Source organism: Molothrus ater, chromosome 2 (assembly GCF_012460135.2).
Source record: "Molothrus ater isolate BHLD 08-10-18 breed brown headed cowbird chromosome 2, BPBGC_Mater_1.1, whole genome shotgun sequence".
Taxonomy (NCBI): Eukaryota; Metazoa; Chordata; class Aves; order Passeriformes; family Icteridae; genus Molothrus; species Molothrus ater.
This window is the reverse complement of record NC_050479.2, coordinates 115,166,016-115,183,424: the sequence shown is the minus strand read 5'-3', so window position 1 is coordinate 115,183,424 and position 17,409 is coordinate 115,166,016. Positions and strand designations below refer to the sequence as shown.

The 17,409-nt window shown below is 53.8% G+C and overlaps 1 protein-coding gene across 1 annotated transcript; it reads right to left on the bottom strand.

The window, feature by feature from the left end:
* Nucleotides 1–318: 318 nt before the first annotated feature.
* On the bottom strand, nucleotides 319–10,030 carry P2RY2 (purinergic receptor P2Y2). The gene is made up of 2 exons (XM_036404270.2): nucleotides 9,965–10,030; nucleotides 319–3,476 (listed from the first exon to the last, which is right to left on the bottom strand). The coding sequence occupies exon 2, from the start codon at nucleotides 3,470–3,472 to the stop codon at nucleotides 2,393–2,395; it is 1,080 nt and encodes a 359-aa protein (XP_036260163.1). The 5' UTR covers nucleotides 3,473–3,476; nucleotides 9,965–10,030; the 3' UTR covers nucleotides 319–2,392.
* Nucleotides 10,031–17,409: the final 7,379 nt, after the last annotated feature.

Sequence of the window (17,409 nt, the reverse complement as noted above, 5' to 3'; positions counted from 1 at the left end):
AGAGCAGCCTAGGAGAATCTACCAAGATCATGGACACACAAAAGAGGCTGGCTATTGAATTTGTCACACTCCAAGGGGTTTTGTCCTGCCATGTCCTCAGAGCTGTCTCTGGATTTTTCCAGAACTGGTGGCACCAGCCCCAAGAAAATCTTGAATCAAGAGTGGAGATTGAATTCATTGAATTAGATGGAGATCAAGATTCACAGAGGAGTGGACAGCTGTACCTGGAGCTTAAAATATTTCCATGGCACTCAACAACCCAGTTTCTACCCACAATACCCATCTTTTTACATACCAGAAGAGACAGCAGAGAACTGCTTGTAGTAGAAATAAACTCATTTACTGTCAGAAATCTGAGGTGTTTGCACGTTACAAAAATAAAAATGTACAGTCACTGTCATAAAATTCACCTTTTTTTTTCTGTCTAGTATAAGTTAGTGCTTTTACAAACAAAAACAAAAAAGTCTAGAGCTAGATTTCCAGCTGGTACCTCTCCAACTGCTCTGCATTGGCAAGTGGGATCACTTGGGATGAGGATCACAGGATGAGGGACACCCCTGATGGCACTGGCAGTGCTGCCCAGGGTGGTGGCTCGAGGCCAGCTCAGAGGGAGGTGGGATTTCCAAGCAGGACCAGAGGAGGAAACTTTGGGTATGTTTTTGTTGAATTATTCAGAGCATGGAACGTGTCCACGCTCCTTTTTGGCAAGTGTGGGAGGCCGGGCAAGGCCTGGCCTGGAGTGATGTTTGTACCAGCTCAGTGCCCTGGCTGAATTCATTTCTCCCAGTTGTTTGTCTCGCCCCAGTGACTGTGCCATGACCCTCACCATCAAGCCAAGCTCCCTCCACAAGAACAAAGGAATAAAGGTGCTGCCATGGTGCAAGACCGCTCTTAACCCAATCCTATCCCAAACACACTCGAGGGTGGCATGAACCCCCCGACAGATGTCCTGTTTGCCTTTGCTTCCTGTGGTTGTGACACTGTTGGTTGGGACAAGAGCTTCCCATTGGGGGTGGGACCACAGGAACCTCCCAGGTAGCCCTGAATGGTCCCAGTCACCTGTGACTGAACACACCTGGTGACATCACGGTGTGGCTTTGTCTCCACCAAGCTTCACAAGAAAGAAGGATGGAAGAAACTAAGGCCTTGGTCTAAGTCAACATCAAATGTGTTTGCCTAGTCCTGAAATAGAGCTCTTACAAAATGTGACTCGTCCAGTGCTGCAGCTCAAGCAATTTTCATTTCTGGGGGGAGGAATCAGCGTCCTCCTGGCAGAGAAACCATGGACCTGGGCTCTGGGCTCTCCAACCCAACAACTGCAGGGAAAAACACCAAGAGCAACTTCTGGTGAAATGTTCTGTGGACATTTTTTACAAAGCCAGACAGAATAGGGTGAAGCTCAGCACCACTTGCAGCTCCTCAGCTCGGGGTTTAGTGCTGGCAAATTTTGTCACCTCTGAGGGACAGCAATGGGGACGTGGCAGTGCTCAGCCAAGGGGATGAACACTGGTCTTTGCTGCTGGGCTGGAAACATGAGTCACCAGGAAGGGGGTTAAAGAAAAAGACATGAAGAGCTCACCTTAAATTTTAATGAGCTGGAGATGATTATTAAAAGCCAGCAGCTGGAAGCTGCAGGTTCCTAAAAGCTTTTAAAGGGTGACTGCTGCTGTTGGGAAGCGCTAATGGGTTTTTTGGAAGATGTTGGCCCCACTGGAGAAACCTACAGGGGATCTGCTCGATGGTACCAGTAAATTCCAGTGGGCTGCTACCAGGGCACTCCAGTGGGATGGAATGTCCATCAGGGTAAAGGGAAGGCAGCCCTTGGACAGGAGCTGGGAATCCCATCCCTGCTCTGTCAGCTTGAAGCTGGAAGAGCATTTCTGCAGGGATGCAAAGCTGTGGAAGAGACCCTTTCCCACTGTGGGTGATACTTGTCCTTGACATTTGCATCAAGCTGCTCAGCAGAACTGCAGCTGCCTCTCCTCATCCACCCAAAGCCCTTCCTGCCTTGCCAAGGCACAGAGGAACTCCGGCTCCCCCTGTGCCAGGCAATCTGCAGATGGAATTCTTTAGGGGACTTTCTGCACACAGCATTCTTGCTTGGGAAAATTACTCGGGGCACTCAGGGTACGATTTGCTCCCCAGATTTGGTCACCTCAGCCTTGATCAGAGGGGCAGCCTGGGATGCAGAGCCAGAGATCAGGGTTCATGTGTGCAACCACAGCTGCACCTTCCTGAAAAAAGTCCAGCAGAACAAGCAGAGCAGCACGTTTGACACAGACCACGCTGGAGCGGGGGCAAGCCCAGGCACCCCAAACACCCAAACCTCGGGCCCCAGAGCATCCTGTCCTCCCTTCACAGCCAGGACAAACCCTCCTGCTGCGGGGCAGAGCTAGGATTTCAGATCCTTGGAGAGCTGTGTGTCCGTGTCGCTGCTGGTTCCCAGGTGACTGTTGGGCACGATGCCCAGAGCCACCTCGTTCTGAGGCTTCCACGGCACTTTGTTGCCCGCAAACTTCATAAATCGTTGCCCTGCTAAGAAATACAAAATGGGATCCAAGCAGCTGTTGGTGCTGGCCAGGGGACGAGTCACCTTGTAGGCCAAGTTGATGGCGTTGAGGGTCTGGCAGCTCAGGTCCCAGCTCCGGAAGGAGTAGTACAAGGTACGAGTGACGTGGAAAGGAAGAAAACAAACAATGAAGACCACCAGGACGATGATGATCATCTTCACCGACTTCTTTTTGGAGCGGGACAGGCGGGAAATGCCCCGGGTGGGCTGGAGCAGCCGCCGGGCCATCAGGCAGTAGCAGACGATGATGATGAGGAAAGGGATGCAGAAGAGCAGCACCAGCATCACCGAGCTGTAAATGACAAACTGCCCGAAGAGCTCCTTGCTGGAGGTGTCGTGGCAGGTGATGGTGTCGCCCTTGGCACTGGTGGTGACGAAGAAGAGCACGGGGGACTGGCACACCACGGTCACCAGCCACACGGCCACCGACACCTTGCGCGCGTGGCGCACGTGGCCCCAGTGCAGCGACTTCAGCGGGAAGCAGATGCCCAGGAAGCGATGGATGCTGATGCAGAGCAGGAAGAGGATGCTGCAGTAGAGGTTGGTGTAGAAGAGGAAGCGCACGATCTTGCACAGCCCCACGCTGAAGGGCCAGTTGTCCCCCATGGCGTAGTAGTAGACCAGGAGGGGCAGGGACACCACGTAGAGCGTGTCGCTTATGGCCAGGTTGAACATGTAGGTGGTGGAGGCGTTCCAGGTCTTGATCCTGAAGATGAAGGCATAGAGGGCCAGCAGGTTGAGGAAGAGCCCCACCACACACACGATGCCATAGGAGACGGGCAGCAGGACATATTTGAAGTCCTCGTCAAACACACACTTGTAGGGGTTGTCATCTGTGCCACCCGGGTCCAAGGAGCTGTTGGTGACCCTGGTCCAGGCTGGAGGAGTTGTGAGGTTCTCCATCACCCTGGGGGGAAAGCAAAGAGGCTGTAAGGACATGGAGAAAATGGCTCAAGAGGGCAGCACATCACTGGCCTCACAGACACCACGGCCTCATGGTGTTGCTGACACAACTGGGTAGTCCCTAGCATGGAGGAATTATGGTCAGGTGGATGAGGTGAGTTTTATTTCACCTCATTTTGTATCTGGAGCACAGAGGAAGAACTGAGATGCTTTAAAGTCCCCAACAAACCCCAGGCCATATGTGGGAGTCCACCTCAGAGCTCCTGCAGCCCAGTTCAATGTCCCAAACTGCCCTTCCCACCAGGTTCACACAGAAATTTGCTCCCCTGCATCTCAGAACAGGAAAGATGCTCCATTCTGTGTATAACCAGCCACAAGGGGTGACTCAGCTGAGCACCATTATAAATGCATCCTGCTAAATTCCATTAGAAAGTGGAATTTCAGCAAGCAACCCTCGTGACTGGCCCCCATTTCATTTTTGAGGTCTTCAGCTCCTTCTGGTAGGGCAAACCTCACCACACCCAGAAGCCCTGTAATCAAACCTTGCCAAAAGAAGCATGATCTCCACCACTGGGGGTCTGCCTGGCTTGGCTGCTGATGAGGATGAGGGGTCTTTAATGGGTTTAGTGTTGGGCTGATGGTGGCCAGGTCACAGTCCTACTCTCTGGCCTTGAGTCCTGCTTGTGCAGAGCTGGTTTCGGCACGGGACTGATTAGCTGGGAGGAGAAAAATGGCCTTGAAAGGGTCTCTGCAGACACACAGAGCCTGGCCTGTCTGAGAGGAGGGACAAGGGCCCTTTTGTGCCCTGGGCTTTGCTGACACACAATCTCTGAGCGAGCCCATGGGTCAAGAATCAAATTAAAATGCATTTCCTCCCTTCCCGTAAGAGGAGACGGATGGATGTCCCTGCTGTTCCCTGCCTTACGGGAAGCCCGTGGAAATGGGGGTCACAGGGAGACAAACCCAGCCCAGGAGCTCAGGGAGCAGCAGCTCCTGCAGGAGAAAAGCTCTGAGGAAAGGTGCCCTTGGAATGAGGGTGTGGGATGTACCCTGACCCAAACCTCACCAGGATTTCAGGTGGGAAAGAGCAATCCCGGGTGAAGGGCTCAGCTCTAACCTGGTGCCACCATGCAGAGGGACAGTGTGGCCATGCCCCTCCTGGCAAAATAAACACCAGATCCAGAGCTATCCTGCCCCTACCTCCAACCCAGATGCTGTAGGGAAGAAGGCAGTGACAGTCTCCTCGAAGCTGCCAGCCTGGATGGTCTCCCACCAAAGTAAAGCACCTTGGTACTAAAAAGCACCTTGACAACTATTTGCTGAGGGAGAGGGGGTGAAGTGATGCTTCCAGCCCATCACAAGGGGATAACTCCAGTCCTTGCTGCAAGGACTGGATCAAACAACCTGTCCAGAAGTGCACTGACACCATCTCTGATGATGTTTCCCCCATCCTGATGCTTTCCCCTTGGAGCAGAGCAGGAACAGGGCTGGCTGAGGCTTACACTTCCCAAGGGCAGCAAGGGTGGAAACCACACACACACACACACATCCCAGCTAATCTGCAATATCTGCAAAAACCCCAACACAACTTTGGGAACCACTCTGTGATGAAAATCAGGAACCAGCACTGTCCTGGCCTTGGGGTTTTGCTTTCCCTGCACTCAGCTCAGCTTTGCTCCCATCCTGCTTCCCCTGAGCCCTCAGCAGTGTGGCTGTGGATGGAGAGGGTTAACAGAGCTCTGGCAGATGGGAAAACATTTTCCAGCTGCTGTTCTCCGCAGCTTCTTCCTTCCCTCTGAGCTTTGCAGCTCTGTGGCCAAGCAGAGAGAGGTTGCCCACAGAGCTGGCAGCTGATGAAACGGGCTGGACAGGCCACCGTGACCGAGGGAAGCCACACAAGATGCCCCAAAAGGCTCAGGGAAGGGTTACAGAGCTCCAGAGGCTTCAGCCTGCCATGGGATTTCTCCGTCTGCATTCCCTCTCTCCCCTGCACAGAACCCAGCACTGATGGGGGGAGATCACCCTGAATTCCAGCTCAGCTTCCCACAGGCTCCTGAGACCCCAGTGAGAAAACCCAGCCATAATCCATCCATAAGCCAAGGTGGGGAATCTCCTCTGGCTGCCCAGGGATGTGCCTGGTCCCTCATCTCCACCTTCAGGACAAGGAGCAAACAGTGTTTGCTGGTTGGTTTGAATGAAGCCTTGTCCTTACTGTCGTGCTCTCCCTCCTTTTCCTTCTGGCAATGCAAAAGCCTTTCTTTTTCCTCTTTTTTACCCTCGTTTTGCCCAGAATCCCAAGGACAAACCCTGCTGTGTGTGCAGGGCTCATGGCTGCAGTCCACCCCCTCATTGCATCTGCAGGGAGTGAGCTGGAGAGGCCAGGGCCAGCCAAGGCACGTGAAGGCACAAGGGCTGGCAGCTGGCACTGCCCTTTGCTGTGCCCACGGGTGGCACAAATGCCAGCTGTGACACCCCTGGCCCCCAGGATGAGGGGAGGGAGAGGAACCAGCAATCCCTGAGGATGCCAAGTGGGATAAACACTTCTGTGATCCCCAAAAACAAACAAACCACGATGCTTTGGTGAGAACCACCTGCATCTGCCTCGTCACTTCATCTCCTGGCCCTTTCCGAGGCTTTTCCTCTGGCACTGGATGCAGGTGACCAGGCACAGCTTTTTGGGTGCACTCCAGCCATCCACCCACAGTTTCCTCCCTGCTGAACCATGAGCAGGTTGCAGTGGCTGGACCATCCCTCTCTCTGCAGCGTGGACCTGTTTATCCCACGAGTTTTTTCCCAGAAAACCTCAGTGCCAGAGGATGAAGGCAGCACAGGAGAGGAGCCTGGTGACGAGAGCAGCCTGGGCAGATCACTGGCCTCAAATAAAGCACCCACAGGCATGTGCACGTGAAGTCAGCATCCCAAAATGCTCCTGTAACTGGATCTGCCAGGGATATTTAGATCAGCCAGCAGGGGAGAGGAGGGGGCTGGTCATGGGAGAAGGTCATGGGCAGCTGAGGGATGGGCAGTGCTCCATAGGGAGCCCACGGGATGGGCACTGAATTCCCAAGTAAAGGCCTTGACTCCTGATTTCTGCCCCATTTTCCAGCATTCCCAGTGCCATCCCAGCCGTGTTTCAGGCTGGAATTTGCCAGGCAGCAGCAAAGTCACTGAAGACAGCAAAGCGCAACTAAATCACGGCTGCGATTAATACATTTTCACAGGGGGCTGATGAGGTTTAATTGGCCTTCCCAAATAATTAATGTGGATTAATTTCCCAGCAGGACCTCACAGAGGCAGCCCTTGGTGGTGCCACAGCTCCCACTGTTTAATGCTGGAGGCTGAAACCACGATCCCTTCACCACATCTTCTCCCTGACTCCCTTCCAAAGGACACATGGAGAACGTGGGTGTTTTCCCTGCCCTAATTCTGAGGCATTTAGTGGACTCATCAAAATCCTCACTCAGGATCAGGAACCACTCCAGACTCTGGGAAGCAAAAGGACCTGGGATCATTTTTCACTGCTCTGGGCTGTGGTTCCAAGCCTTTGTGACCAAAAGCAAACAGGCAAAGCGTTCGGGTGCTCCCGAGCCGTGAGACGGGATCCGAAATCTGAGCCTGCCCAAACTGCCTGCTTTCCATCTGCCCTTTGCCTTTGGATCCTTTCTGCCACAGTGACCTTCAGAGCCCTTCTCCTCCAGGCTGGCCCTGGCCACCAGTGTGGGCTGAGGACCTCCCCAGCTGTCCCAGCTCCACCATCCCCAGCGCTTCTCCCCAGCAATCCCAAGGCAAGACACCCCCAAAATTCATTTCCAGGACAGCCAAACAGCTTTATCCATCTCCCTGCCAGGCAACATCCCTCCTTTATCCCTGCTTACCCCTTCCTTCATCCCCAAAAAAGCTGGAACACCTTAATTAAAGCAAAACCTTGTAAAGAATCTGTGCTTCTGTCCCTACAAAAAAGCACCTTTGGAGGGCAGCTCCACTCCAGGAATGCTGCCTCAGTTTCCCCTCCTGTCAGCAGGCTGAGAAACAGCAGAGTTGAATTTGTTTTCTCTGTGAAAACTATTTTTCAGGGGGTGTTTTGGTTTCCTAGAGGGTTTTTCAGTAACTTGATCCAAGCTAAAAAGGGGAGAGAAAGCCTGGAGAAAAGATGTAACGAGTTTAAAGGAACTTTATGACTTTGTTTGGAGGCCAAATAAAAGGTTTTGCTTTGAGAGAAATCCCTTCTTCTGGGAATTTCTGGTTTCCCCCAAGAAACTCCCTGAACTCCTCCCTGAATCCATCTCCCTTCCAGCTTTTGCTTCCCTGGGGGTACCAAAACCTCCTGCCTTGCTCCACACCATGGGGAATCAATTGCGATTAATCAAATCTGTGGCTTTAAAGTGAATTAAGAAAGCATTAAAACCATCAGTGACAATGGTAATTAAGGCCACCTTCATTCAGTTGAACCTGACTCAATTCCCAGCATGGCAGGGCTCTGGGGATGGATCCTGCTGGAAGCAAACATCAACCCTGGCCAATATTTAATCCCTTCATCAACACTTCCCTTCCTGCTTCAGCAAAGGTGATGCTCCCTGCCTGTTTTTCCCTGCTGTGGGATAGGGGCAGATCCCATTTGAGCCCTCAAACTTCCAGTTTTAATTATTCCATGGGGGAAACTGAGCACTTGCATCCTTTAGGCTTCCTGGAGGTACAAGATGGTGCTTCTGTCAGGAGTTTGACTTTGGTTTTGCCTCCATGACCTTTTGATGCCCACTGGAGGAAGCAACAGTGAGAGAGAAGAGTGTGGGACCAGTTCCTGGCCAACTTGGTGACCCTACAAGCTCCGTATGTGGGAGAAAGGACATTTCCATGGAGACCTCCCAGCCTCCTGCCCACACCAAGGGAGTCACAACCACCCTGGAAAAACCAAAGGCGCTCAGGGGGACAACCAGGACAACACAATCACCCGGCTCCACCATGGCACCACCAGAAAACCCCACAGGGGGACGACTTTGGGGGATAAGTGTTTTGTTCCACAGGCAGCATCTCGTGGAGGCAATAAGGTGTTTGCTCCATGGGTGGCTCCCAGTCAGGGTTTGCTGGGGGCTGCTCAGCACTGGGGAGGGAGCCCGGCAGCACGCTCGGCTGCCAGAGAACTATTCGTGGCTTTGGCTCCGTGTCAACAACCCGAGATAAAAATCGCGCTGGGCAGAGACAGGATAAAGTCACTCAGTGCCACGACCGTCAGAAATCCTTTTGGGGCTTTTATAACCCGCTAAGCTCCGGGATGAGGCTGTGCTTTGGGGCCCAGAGCGTTTTGGGGTCCCTCCCTTTGCATGGAGCCCCTTAACCTATCAGCCACCCGTTGCTTGAGGGAAAACAAGGGGAATTTGGTGGTAATGAAACGGCCCAATTTTGGCAGCAGTGACCACGAGCTAAGGCCACCATCCCCCAGTGTTGGTGGCCCCCCAGAGCTGGGTTTGCTGCTCCTCACCTCGTGTACAGGAAGGCAGTGGGTTGCCAAGTGGCTTTTGCAATAAACTGATAAGAAAACTGGAACAGAAAGAGAAATGAGATGTTTTGCCCCTAAAGTTGTTCCTGCAGTGATGTCAGCCAGTGCCCAGCTCAGGGAAGAAGGGTGTTTTGGGTGTTAGGAGGTGCTAGAAGGAGTCACACAGTTTGAAAGGAGAGTATCACCATTGCAGTGTAAATTAAACACTCCCAAAAGAAATTACATAGGGAGCCCAGCACGCAAAGAGGTGGAAAAACACGCGGAGCAAAGCAAGGAGTCAGCTCCATGGTTTAACCTGAGCTGTGTACAGGAAATCACGGACAAACAGCCACTGACCTCCCCAGGGAAGGGAGAAACTCAGCAGCAAAGACATTATTGTGAATTAATGCATAAAAAAAATCCAACAATTCAGGCAAAGAGGAGCAAAAGGAGCAGGAGGCTTCCCTGCGTGCCCATTCGTGCCAGCACCCGCCCAGGCCAGCGTCTCCCTGCCGGCTGCTGGTCCCACTGCCCTGTTTTGGGGCACTTTGGGGCTTTTTTAGCGGCAGTCCGGGCAGTACGTGAGGTTGAGGAGAGCAGGAGAGCCGGGGTTCGGCTCTGTCCATGCCGTGCCCCACTCCCTGCTCTGGGTGCGCTGTGTCACCCGTGTCACCCAGACAGCAACAAGTGCCACCACCATCACCACCGCGACTACGTGCATGTGTGTGCGTGTCCGTGTGTCCGGGGCTCTGTGTGTGCGTGTCCCACCCGTGTGTGTCCCACTCGTGCGTGCGTGTCCCCTACCCATGTGTGTGCATGTCCCCTGTTCATGTGTGTGCGTGTCCCCCTTTTACCCCCGTGCGTGTCGCGTCTCCCCCATGTGCGTGTCCCCATTCACGAGTTTCCCACTCCACCCTGGAGGTCGCTGCCCGTCCTTCCCTGTCGTGGGCACCCCCACATCCCCCCATGATCCCCCCGTGGTCCCCCCAGGGTCCCCCGCCCGCTGCAGCCGCGCTCACCGGGCGATGCCGAGCCGGGGGCTCCGTGCCGGGGATCGTGCCGGGGGTTCAGCGCCGATGGCCCCGCTCAGGAGGCCGTGCCATGCCCGGCTTTGGTCCTTCCCCCGCCCCGGTGCCGCTCCCGGTGCCGCCCGTGCCGCGTGTGAGCCGAGCCGCGGGGCTGCACCGCCCTCCCGGCGCTGGGAACGGGGCTGGAACGGGGCAGGACCGCGGCCAGAGCTGCCCCGCCCGGGCCGGGACCGCCCCTTCCCCCGGGGACGGGACAGGAGCGCTCTCCTCCCTGGATGGGAACGTGCGTGGGACCGGGACAGGAGCCCGGCCGCCCCCTCTCTTCCCCCTCCGGGATGGCGCTGTGGATGGGATCGGGATTAGGGATAGAGCGGGATCCCCCCCCCTCCCTGCCCCGGAGATGGGAGTGTGGATGGGATTGGGGCTGGGCACCGACTGCTCTCCCCTTTCTCCCCCGGGAATGGGACCAGGATTAGGGCTGGGACAGGAGATCCCCCCATCCTCCAGAAATGGGAGCATGGATGGCATCAGAATTGGGGCTGACATTGGAGACAGGTGATTGCCCCCCCAAATCCTCCTCCGGGAATGGGGCCGGAGATAGGACAAGGACAGGACCCCTCCCACCTCTCTGCCCCGGGAATGGGAGCATGGATGGGACTGGAGCTGGGAATGAGACTGGATTCACTTCCATGGGTGCCAGGACTGGGAGTGATGCCTGGACTGGGATGTTGGGACTTTTCATCATTGCTGTATCCAGGAGGACACGGCTGAAGCTTTGCTCGAGGTTTGCTTCTTGCTGTACCCTCTTTGCCCTGCTGTTCCCACAGAGCCCTATGGGACACAGCCTCCCAGGGAGCTGCAGGAAGCTCTGAAGGGCCACCACCACCAGCACCACCTTCACATCCTGCCCTCTCCTGCAGGTGGCTGCTGCCCGAGGGAAGCAGTGGCCAGGTCCATCCCAACTTTTCTCCTTCACCTGGATGAGAAACCTTGGGATTTGTGGGGCTGGGGGAGCAGGCACAGCCCCAGGGGATCACGTGCAGGTGGCCCCGTTGTTTTCCACTGCCACGAGCCCCACTGCTCCCCCGAGCATTCCCCATCTGTGTCCCTGGGTGACAGCCAGATCCTCCTTCCCCAGCTGGATCTGATTCCATCTGGGGGTCCTTGGGCCCCCTGGCTGTGCTGGGGGGGCCACAAAGCCCCTGATGGAGGAGGGGAAGGACACCAATGGCATCTATTATTCAGAAGCAGAAAGTGGCAGCTGGCTAAGGAGGCTTTAAGAAGATATGAATTCCTGGCATGGACACAGTGCTGCAGAGATTTTGCTCACAGACCTCCATGCCAGAAAAGAGCAAAAAAAATAATTCCTGTTTCCTTCTTCTGATGTAATTTGTTTGAGGAGGGAAAACAATACATCACATCGCAGCTATTTGGGGCTGATAAGGGAGGAAGGACAGGCTTGCTGCCTGCCCAGAGGGAGGGAGATGCCTGAGTGAGGCTCAGCTGGGTGCCCTGGCTGCTGAGTCCAGCCCCTCCCTCCTGGATTTGGAAACACTTCTTGGGCAAATGCTGGGTTCACCCAACTGCAGCACCTTGGTTTCATCCTCCAAATCCTTCACCCTCCCAAGGAGGGATGATGTCCAGAGGTGATGGATGATGTCCAGGGAGTTGTTGCTGTCCTTGCAGGAGCTGTGACCCGTGGGGTGATCGCTGCTCTCAGCAGCCTTTGCCTGGCACCATCTCCCCCAGCCTGGTTCTCCAAGGTCTGAATACCTGCAGCTCTTCCTCTGCAGGATAAAGCCAAACAACTCAAAAACAAGAGGCAGGCACCTTCCTCATCTCCAGGGGTGATTCATCATGGCCAGGCCGGCTGTGAGGGCTGCTTGAGGAGATGTTTCTCTAAAAGCTTCTTTGGAGCAGGGAAGTGTCCCCTGGAGAGCCCTCTTCCCATCAGACCTTTCCCGAGCCTGGTTAAGTCCCAGCAGCTTCCAGCAAGCAGGAGCTTCCCAGCTTCACTGCCCAGTGCAAGGAAAAACCTTTCCTTTCCCTTCTTTTGCTTTTTCTCCTCTCGTTTGGGAGTGAGGGAGATGGAAGGAAGGCATCAACCTTAACCCACCTTACTAATTCCTGTCCTTCATGCACCTATCACCCAAAACCAGAGCCTCCCTCACCCCGAATCTCCCTTTCCCAGCTCCACAGCAGCCCAAGGAGGAGGCAGATGTTTTAAATCCTGTTGAAAAGCCAATGATTTGTGCAGCTGCAGAGCAGAAGACAGAGGCAATACCCAGCGAGCCGACCTGGAAAGCAGCCCCACGTTTCCCTTCATGGCTTCATTTTTCAACCCTTTTGGCAGCCTGGCAGGTTTCTAAGACACTTTCAAAACATTCCCATGTTGACTAGCAGGCAGGAATGTGATACAGGAATGGGTGGACCGGGGAGGTCAGGCTGGCCACAGCAGAGCCTGCGCTGCACCCATGGGTGCAGCTCAAACACAGAGAGACACTGGCAGAAGTGCTGGCATGTATCAAATCTCTCTTCTTTTTTGTCCTTTATTTTGTTTTTAAAGCCTTTAAAGGTGCAGCAAGCAAGGCAGTTTGGGTGTGTTGGGCTGAGCCTGCAGCCATGCCCTGTGTGACTGGGCTTGCAGGGGGGACAGCCCATGGGAGCTGATGTCACTTTGCAGCTTCCCAGGATGCCTGGATTGTCCCTCCAGGATGTTCTTACTCAGGACCACCAACAATTTTACAGGGGCAGCAAAAGCCACTGCAGCTGGAGAAGGAAACCTCTGTTCATGGTGCCTTTGGGGTGTGCTGGAGATGAGCTCAGGAGGGGCTGGAGAGAGACATGGGAGCACCTTCCCAGCAGCCAGATAGGGTGAGTTGGTTGGAGGTGGGACTGGGGCTGGAAAACACAGAGTCCTGGAATTAATAGGGTTGGAAAAGCTGTCTAGGATCATGGAGTCCAACTGTTAACCCAGCACTGCTGTGTTCATCCAGGGACTGTGACTCCACCACTTCCCTGTTCCAGTGTCTGACCACCCTTTCAGTCAAGGAACCTTTCTGAATATCCAGTCTAAACCTCCCCAGTGTAACCTGAGGTCTAGGCCTGTCCCTCTGTCCATCCCTCTGGGGGAATGTCCTGCTGCCCCCTCTGAGGCTGCAGCACCCAGGAGGTGGCTGCTGAGCACAGAGAGACACTTTCCTCCCCTTTCCACCCTTTTCCCACTAATCCCTTGAACAGGAACTGACAGATGGATGTAGACAGGGCACAGGGGACCTTTGCTGTCTGGGGCTGGTGCTGCATGAGGAAAAGGGAATTTGGAGGAGACCTGAGGCATGTGGTGCTCTCTGGGGCAAGCAGCTGCAGGCAGAGAGCCTTGAGCACATTGCTTCAGTGCAGGGAGGGCTTTGATCTGTGGCTGTGGCCATCTGGGTGTGGATTTTCTCTTCTCCACCAGCGGTTGGGGATTTTTATTTTAGCCCAGCTTTCGTTTCCTCCCCACTGAGCGCATGTGATGTCTCTCCCCTCCTCCTCCTCCTCCCCATCAGGAAGGTGATGGAGCTGCCATTCACTTTTCCTCCCAGCTCCTGCACGAACCAGGTTTTTGGAGGGGTTTTCAGACTCCTGAGTGCATTTTTCCCCTCAGGATGTTGCTTGCAAAGAGGGGTAGGGGTGCTGCCAAACCCCCCAGGCAGCAGGAGCTGCCTGCCAGGCCTTAAAACACAAGCATCCTGTTGTGGCCAGAAGTGTTTGTGCTTTTAGGAAGACCATAAATAAATAAAACACCTCACACCAGGGCAGGTGTGTTAAAATTAACCCGTAGGCTTGGGCTGTGTGTGCTGTGGGTTCCCAGATTTGGTTTTGCTCTGCAGCCTGTGCAGGGAAGGACGGGGGGGGGGTCACAAAAAAAATCACAAAACTCAATGAGGACAGCTCTGGTAGGGTCATCTCTGCTTCTGCTGGCCCCATTGATGGCTTTCTTAGGAGCAGAGATGCTGAGTTTTCTGCCAGATTTCATGACACTTCCTCTTCCTCTGGGACTGCCTCGAAAATAGTAAATAAGAAAAATTAAAAAAAAAAAAAAAGCAAACAAACCCATTCAAGGTCTTATTCAAGAGGGTTTGAGCAAGCTGAAGCAGCAGGAGCTGCTGGAAGAGGTGTCCTGGAGGACAGAACTTGCTGCTGGAGGAGGTTTTGCACTGATCCTGGCATTCAGTAACGCAAGTAAACACATTTCCTCAAACCAAATCCTCCTGAAACCGGCAGCAGCAACCCATCCACGTAATGGTCCTGGCCTAAAATAGTGCTGGGGGCTCCTGAAAAAGCCTCCTTTCTCCTCATTTCTCTATTTGCAGAGCTGCTGGGGAGCTGTGCAGGAGCAGCCCCAGCTGTGCCTGGAACCCTGACAGCAACTTGGGATTTAATGGGCATGGGCAGCTGATTGTGGGGTCCAATCACCCCCAAATTTTGTGGGGTTACAGCTTGGCTGACCCACCAGCAGCTCAGCCAGGGGGTCAAGCACAGCCTGGCACCACGATGGATTAACTCCAGCTGCAGATTGGTTCAAGGGATGGAGTGGCAGGGCCCCCCTGGCACCCCATGTCTCCCAATTTTCACCTGATCCTCATGAAATCCACAGCAAAGAAAAGCCCCAGAGAGGCTCAGGAGCAAGTTCCCATTGGTGTTGGAGAAAAAGCCATTTTCCAGTAGTTTTGTGGGCTGTTATTTTTGCTCCCAGCTCCCAGCAGTGAGACCATGGAGACCAGCACAGGGTCCCACCCTGGAACCTCTTTGTTTAAAAAAAACCCAAAACACAAACTTGTTCTCACTACGGGACTTCTGAAATCACTTCCTTCCCCTTCTGCTCCAAAACAACCTTTGTGTCCTCAGGGAGATTCCCTCAGAGACACCCCCAGGGATGGCCCTGGACCCCAGAAAGCCTCTCCTCCCTGTGGGTGCCACACAAGGGGGGTGATCCTTATCCAGCTCAGCCCCAGTGAGTCCAGCCCATGCCTGGAGCCCCCTTGGAGATGTCCATCTAAATTAAATTCAGATCAATTTTATTTGAAATTCATTTCAAATGGGTGAAACAATCACACCAAGTGTCTCCTCAGAGCCCAAACTGATCATGTGGGGATTGGGAGGGATGGGTGAGGATGGGGAGGGCACCATCACACCTTCCCAATGTCCCTGGGTGACCCATTCTGCTTCCTGCCCTTTGGGAGGAGGTTGGTGATGTCCTCCTACACTCAGGTCATCCTTTAGCAGCTTCCCCATGGATACAAGCCCTATTGGGAAAAAAAAAACCATTAGATCTGCTTTGACTGTCAATGGAAACAATGGAATCATAGAGGCTGGAAAAGACCTTAAAGACCATCGGGTACAACCATTCCCCCAGCACTGCCAAGGCCACCACTGACCCAGGTCCCCAAGTGCCACATCCCAGCTTTAAATTCTTCCAGGGATGGGAATTCCAGCACTGCCCTGGGCAGGAAAACCCCCCTGCAGAGGATGGATGCAATTCAGCTTCTCTGTTTTAAAACCCTCTCCATCATCATTATTTATTTTTAAATCACATTTTCCTGTATTTTTTTTTTTCATTCAACACACCAATTAGACCCAAAGTGGGCTCAGGAGTGCTGAATGACCCACCCCTGTTTTCCTGGCTGGAGCAGAGAGGGAAGGAGGGAAATTGTGCTCACATGGATTTGTCCCAGCCCAAAAGAGGTCCCAGCCCAAAAAGAGAGCCCAGCCCTGAGGAGTCCTTGTCAGGAGGCCAATATTGTTATCTAGGGCCTGGCTGGTGTTTCTCCTCTGGACCTTTGCCACTGCAGTTAAAATATCTCTCCCACCACTCCCAGCATGGAAAGGTCACGTTCTAGAGATTAATCCGGAGTCTCTCAGGCCGCCTCCTTGGCCTGGGATCCCTGCTGGGACTGAAAGCCTTGGGATGCTGGGTGTGCACTCCCAGGGCTGGAGATCCCCTGGCCAGGAGTGGGCCTGTCACCAGCACCAGCTCAAACACCCCCAGGAGCTAAGGACAGTGCTGAGCTAAACAGAAGCCAATTCCCCCGTGTCAAATGGTTAATTCCATGTAAATCTGCTCCCAGCCCTCAGCCAAGCGGTCCTGGGAAGTCCAAGTTTGCACAACAAGCTTTGGAGGCATCGAGTTTGCTTGACAGATCTTAAAGCTGGTCCTGCACTTGGTTTTTGTCCAAACAAGTCCTGGAATGACAGGAAAGGGTTTCCAAGTTAAATACAAGAGGAGAGTGATTGAGTGCTTAATGAAATCAGAGAGACTCTCTCTAAATGAAGGATAAGTTGGGCCTAAGGAGCAGAGGATGTGTGGGCAAGGAGAGAGGGAAGGGGAACAGAAATTCCATGATCCCCAGGGAAAGAGGAGTCTGTGGCCCAGGAGATGGGATGGACAGTGGGACCTGCGGTGTGTCCTCCCTCTGCAGAGACAAACCTTCACACCAGCATCATCTTCCCAGCTGGATGGAGCAAACCTGCAGCATCCAAATGTGCACAAAGCAGCTCAGGACAACACAAGGGTTCCTGCCCAAATCTCCCAGGGCTGCTCCTGGGCTTTTCCAGGGGAGGTGATGGTGGTGCTCCCTGGAACTGCTGCCTTGGTTCTCTCCCTGTGATGGGGAGACCTCTTTGAGGAAGTCTTGGTTATCCTGGCAGCGCTGCTGGCATGGACACCACTGACATTCCAGGCTGAGGATAAGGGAAAATGTTCCACCACAAACAGCTTGTGTGACCTCTGTCCCCAGAGCTTTTTGAGACCCAGCTGAATAAAGCCCTGCCTAACCTGGTCTGCCCCTGCCATGACCAGGAGGTTGGAGTGAGACCCCCTGAGGTCCTTTCCAGCCCAACTTATCCTGTCATACTCTGATCCAAGGATCCCAAACACATCAGTGATGGAGCAGCATCATGACCTGGCTCCTGTGGCTCCATGCCCTGAGCTGTGGGTCTCTGTCACAGACTGGGGGAGTCATGGGGAGTTCTGCTGAGGCCAGCAGAAGGTCAGATCCCTTTCTTTTGGCTTCCACAAGAACTTCCATGAAATCCAGTGTGTTTGGGCTCTGAACCCTCCAGCTGGTGACCTTTAATGGCACTCACCTTGGGCTGGCAGCTGTCAATAAAACAGAACCACAGGCTCATGCAGCACCAAGAGAGTCTCAGTGTCACTGGGATCTACCTTTTCCTGGTTAGAAAACCCCCTGAGGAAGACTCTTCCCTTAGCCAAGAGCCTGCAGGTGTTTCCTGATGATTCCAGGCGTGGGGACTGCCCAAGCTGTCCCTTTCAATGAGTCAGCCGTGGGGTGTCCACGGCAAAGTTTTGGAGCCACAGATGGAGCCCCCAGGGCTCTGTGATTTTTGAAACAAATAGATCATCTGATAAGAAAACCCCAGGCAGAGATAATTTC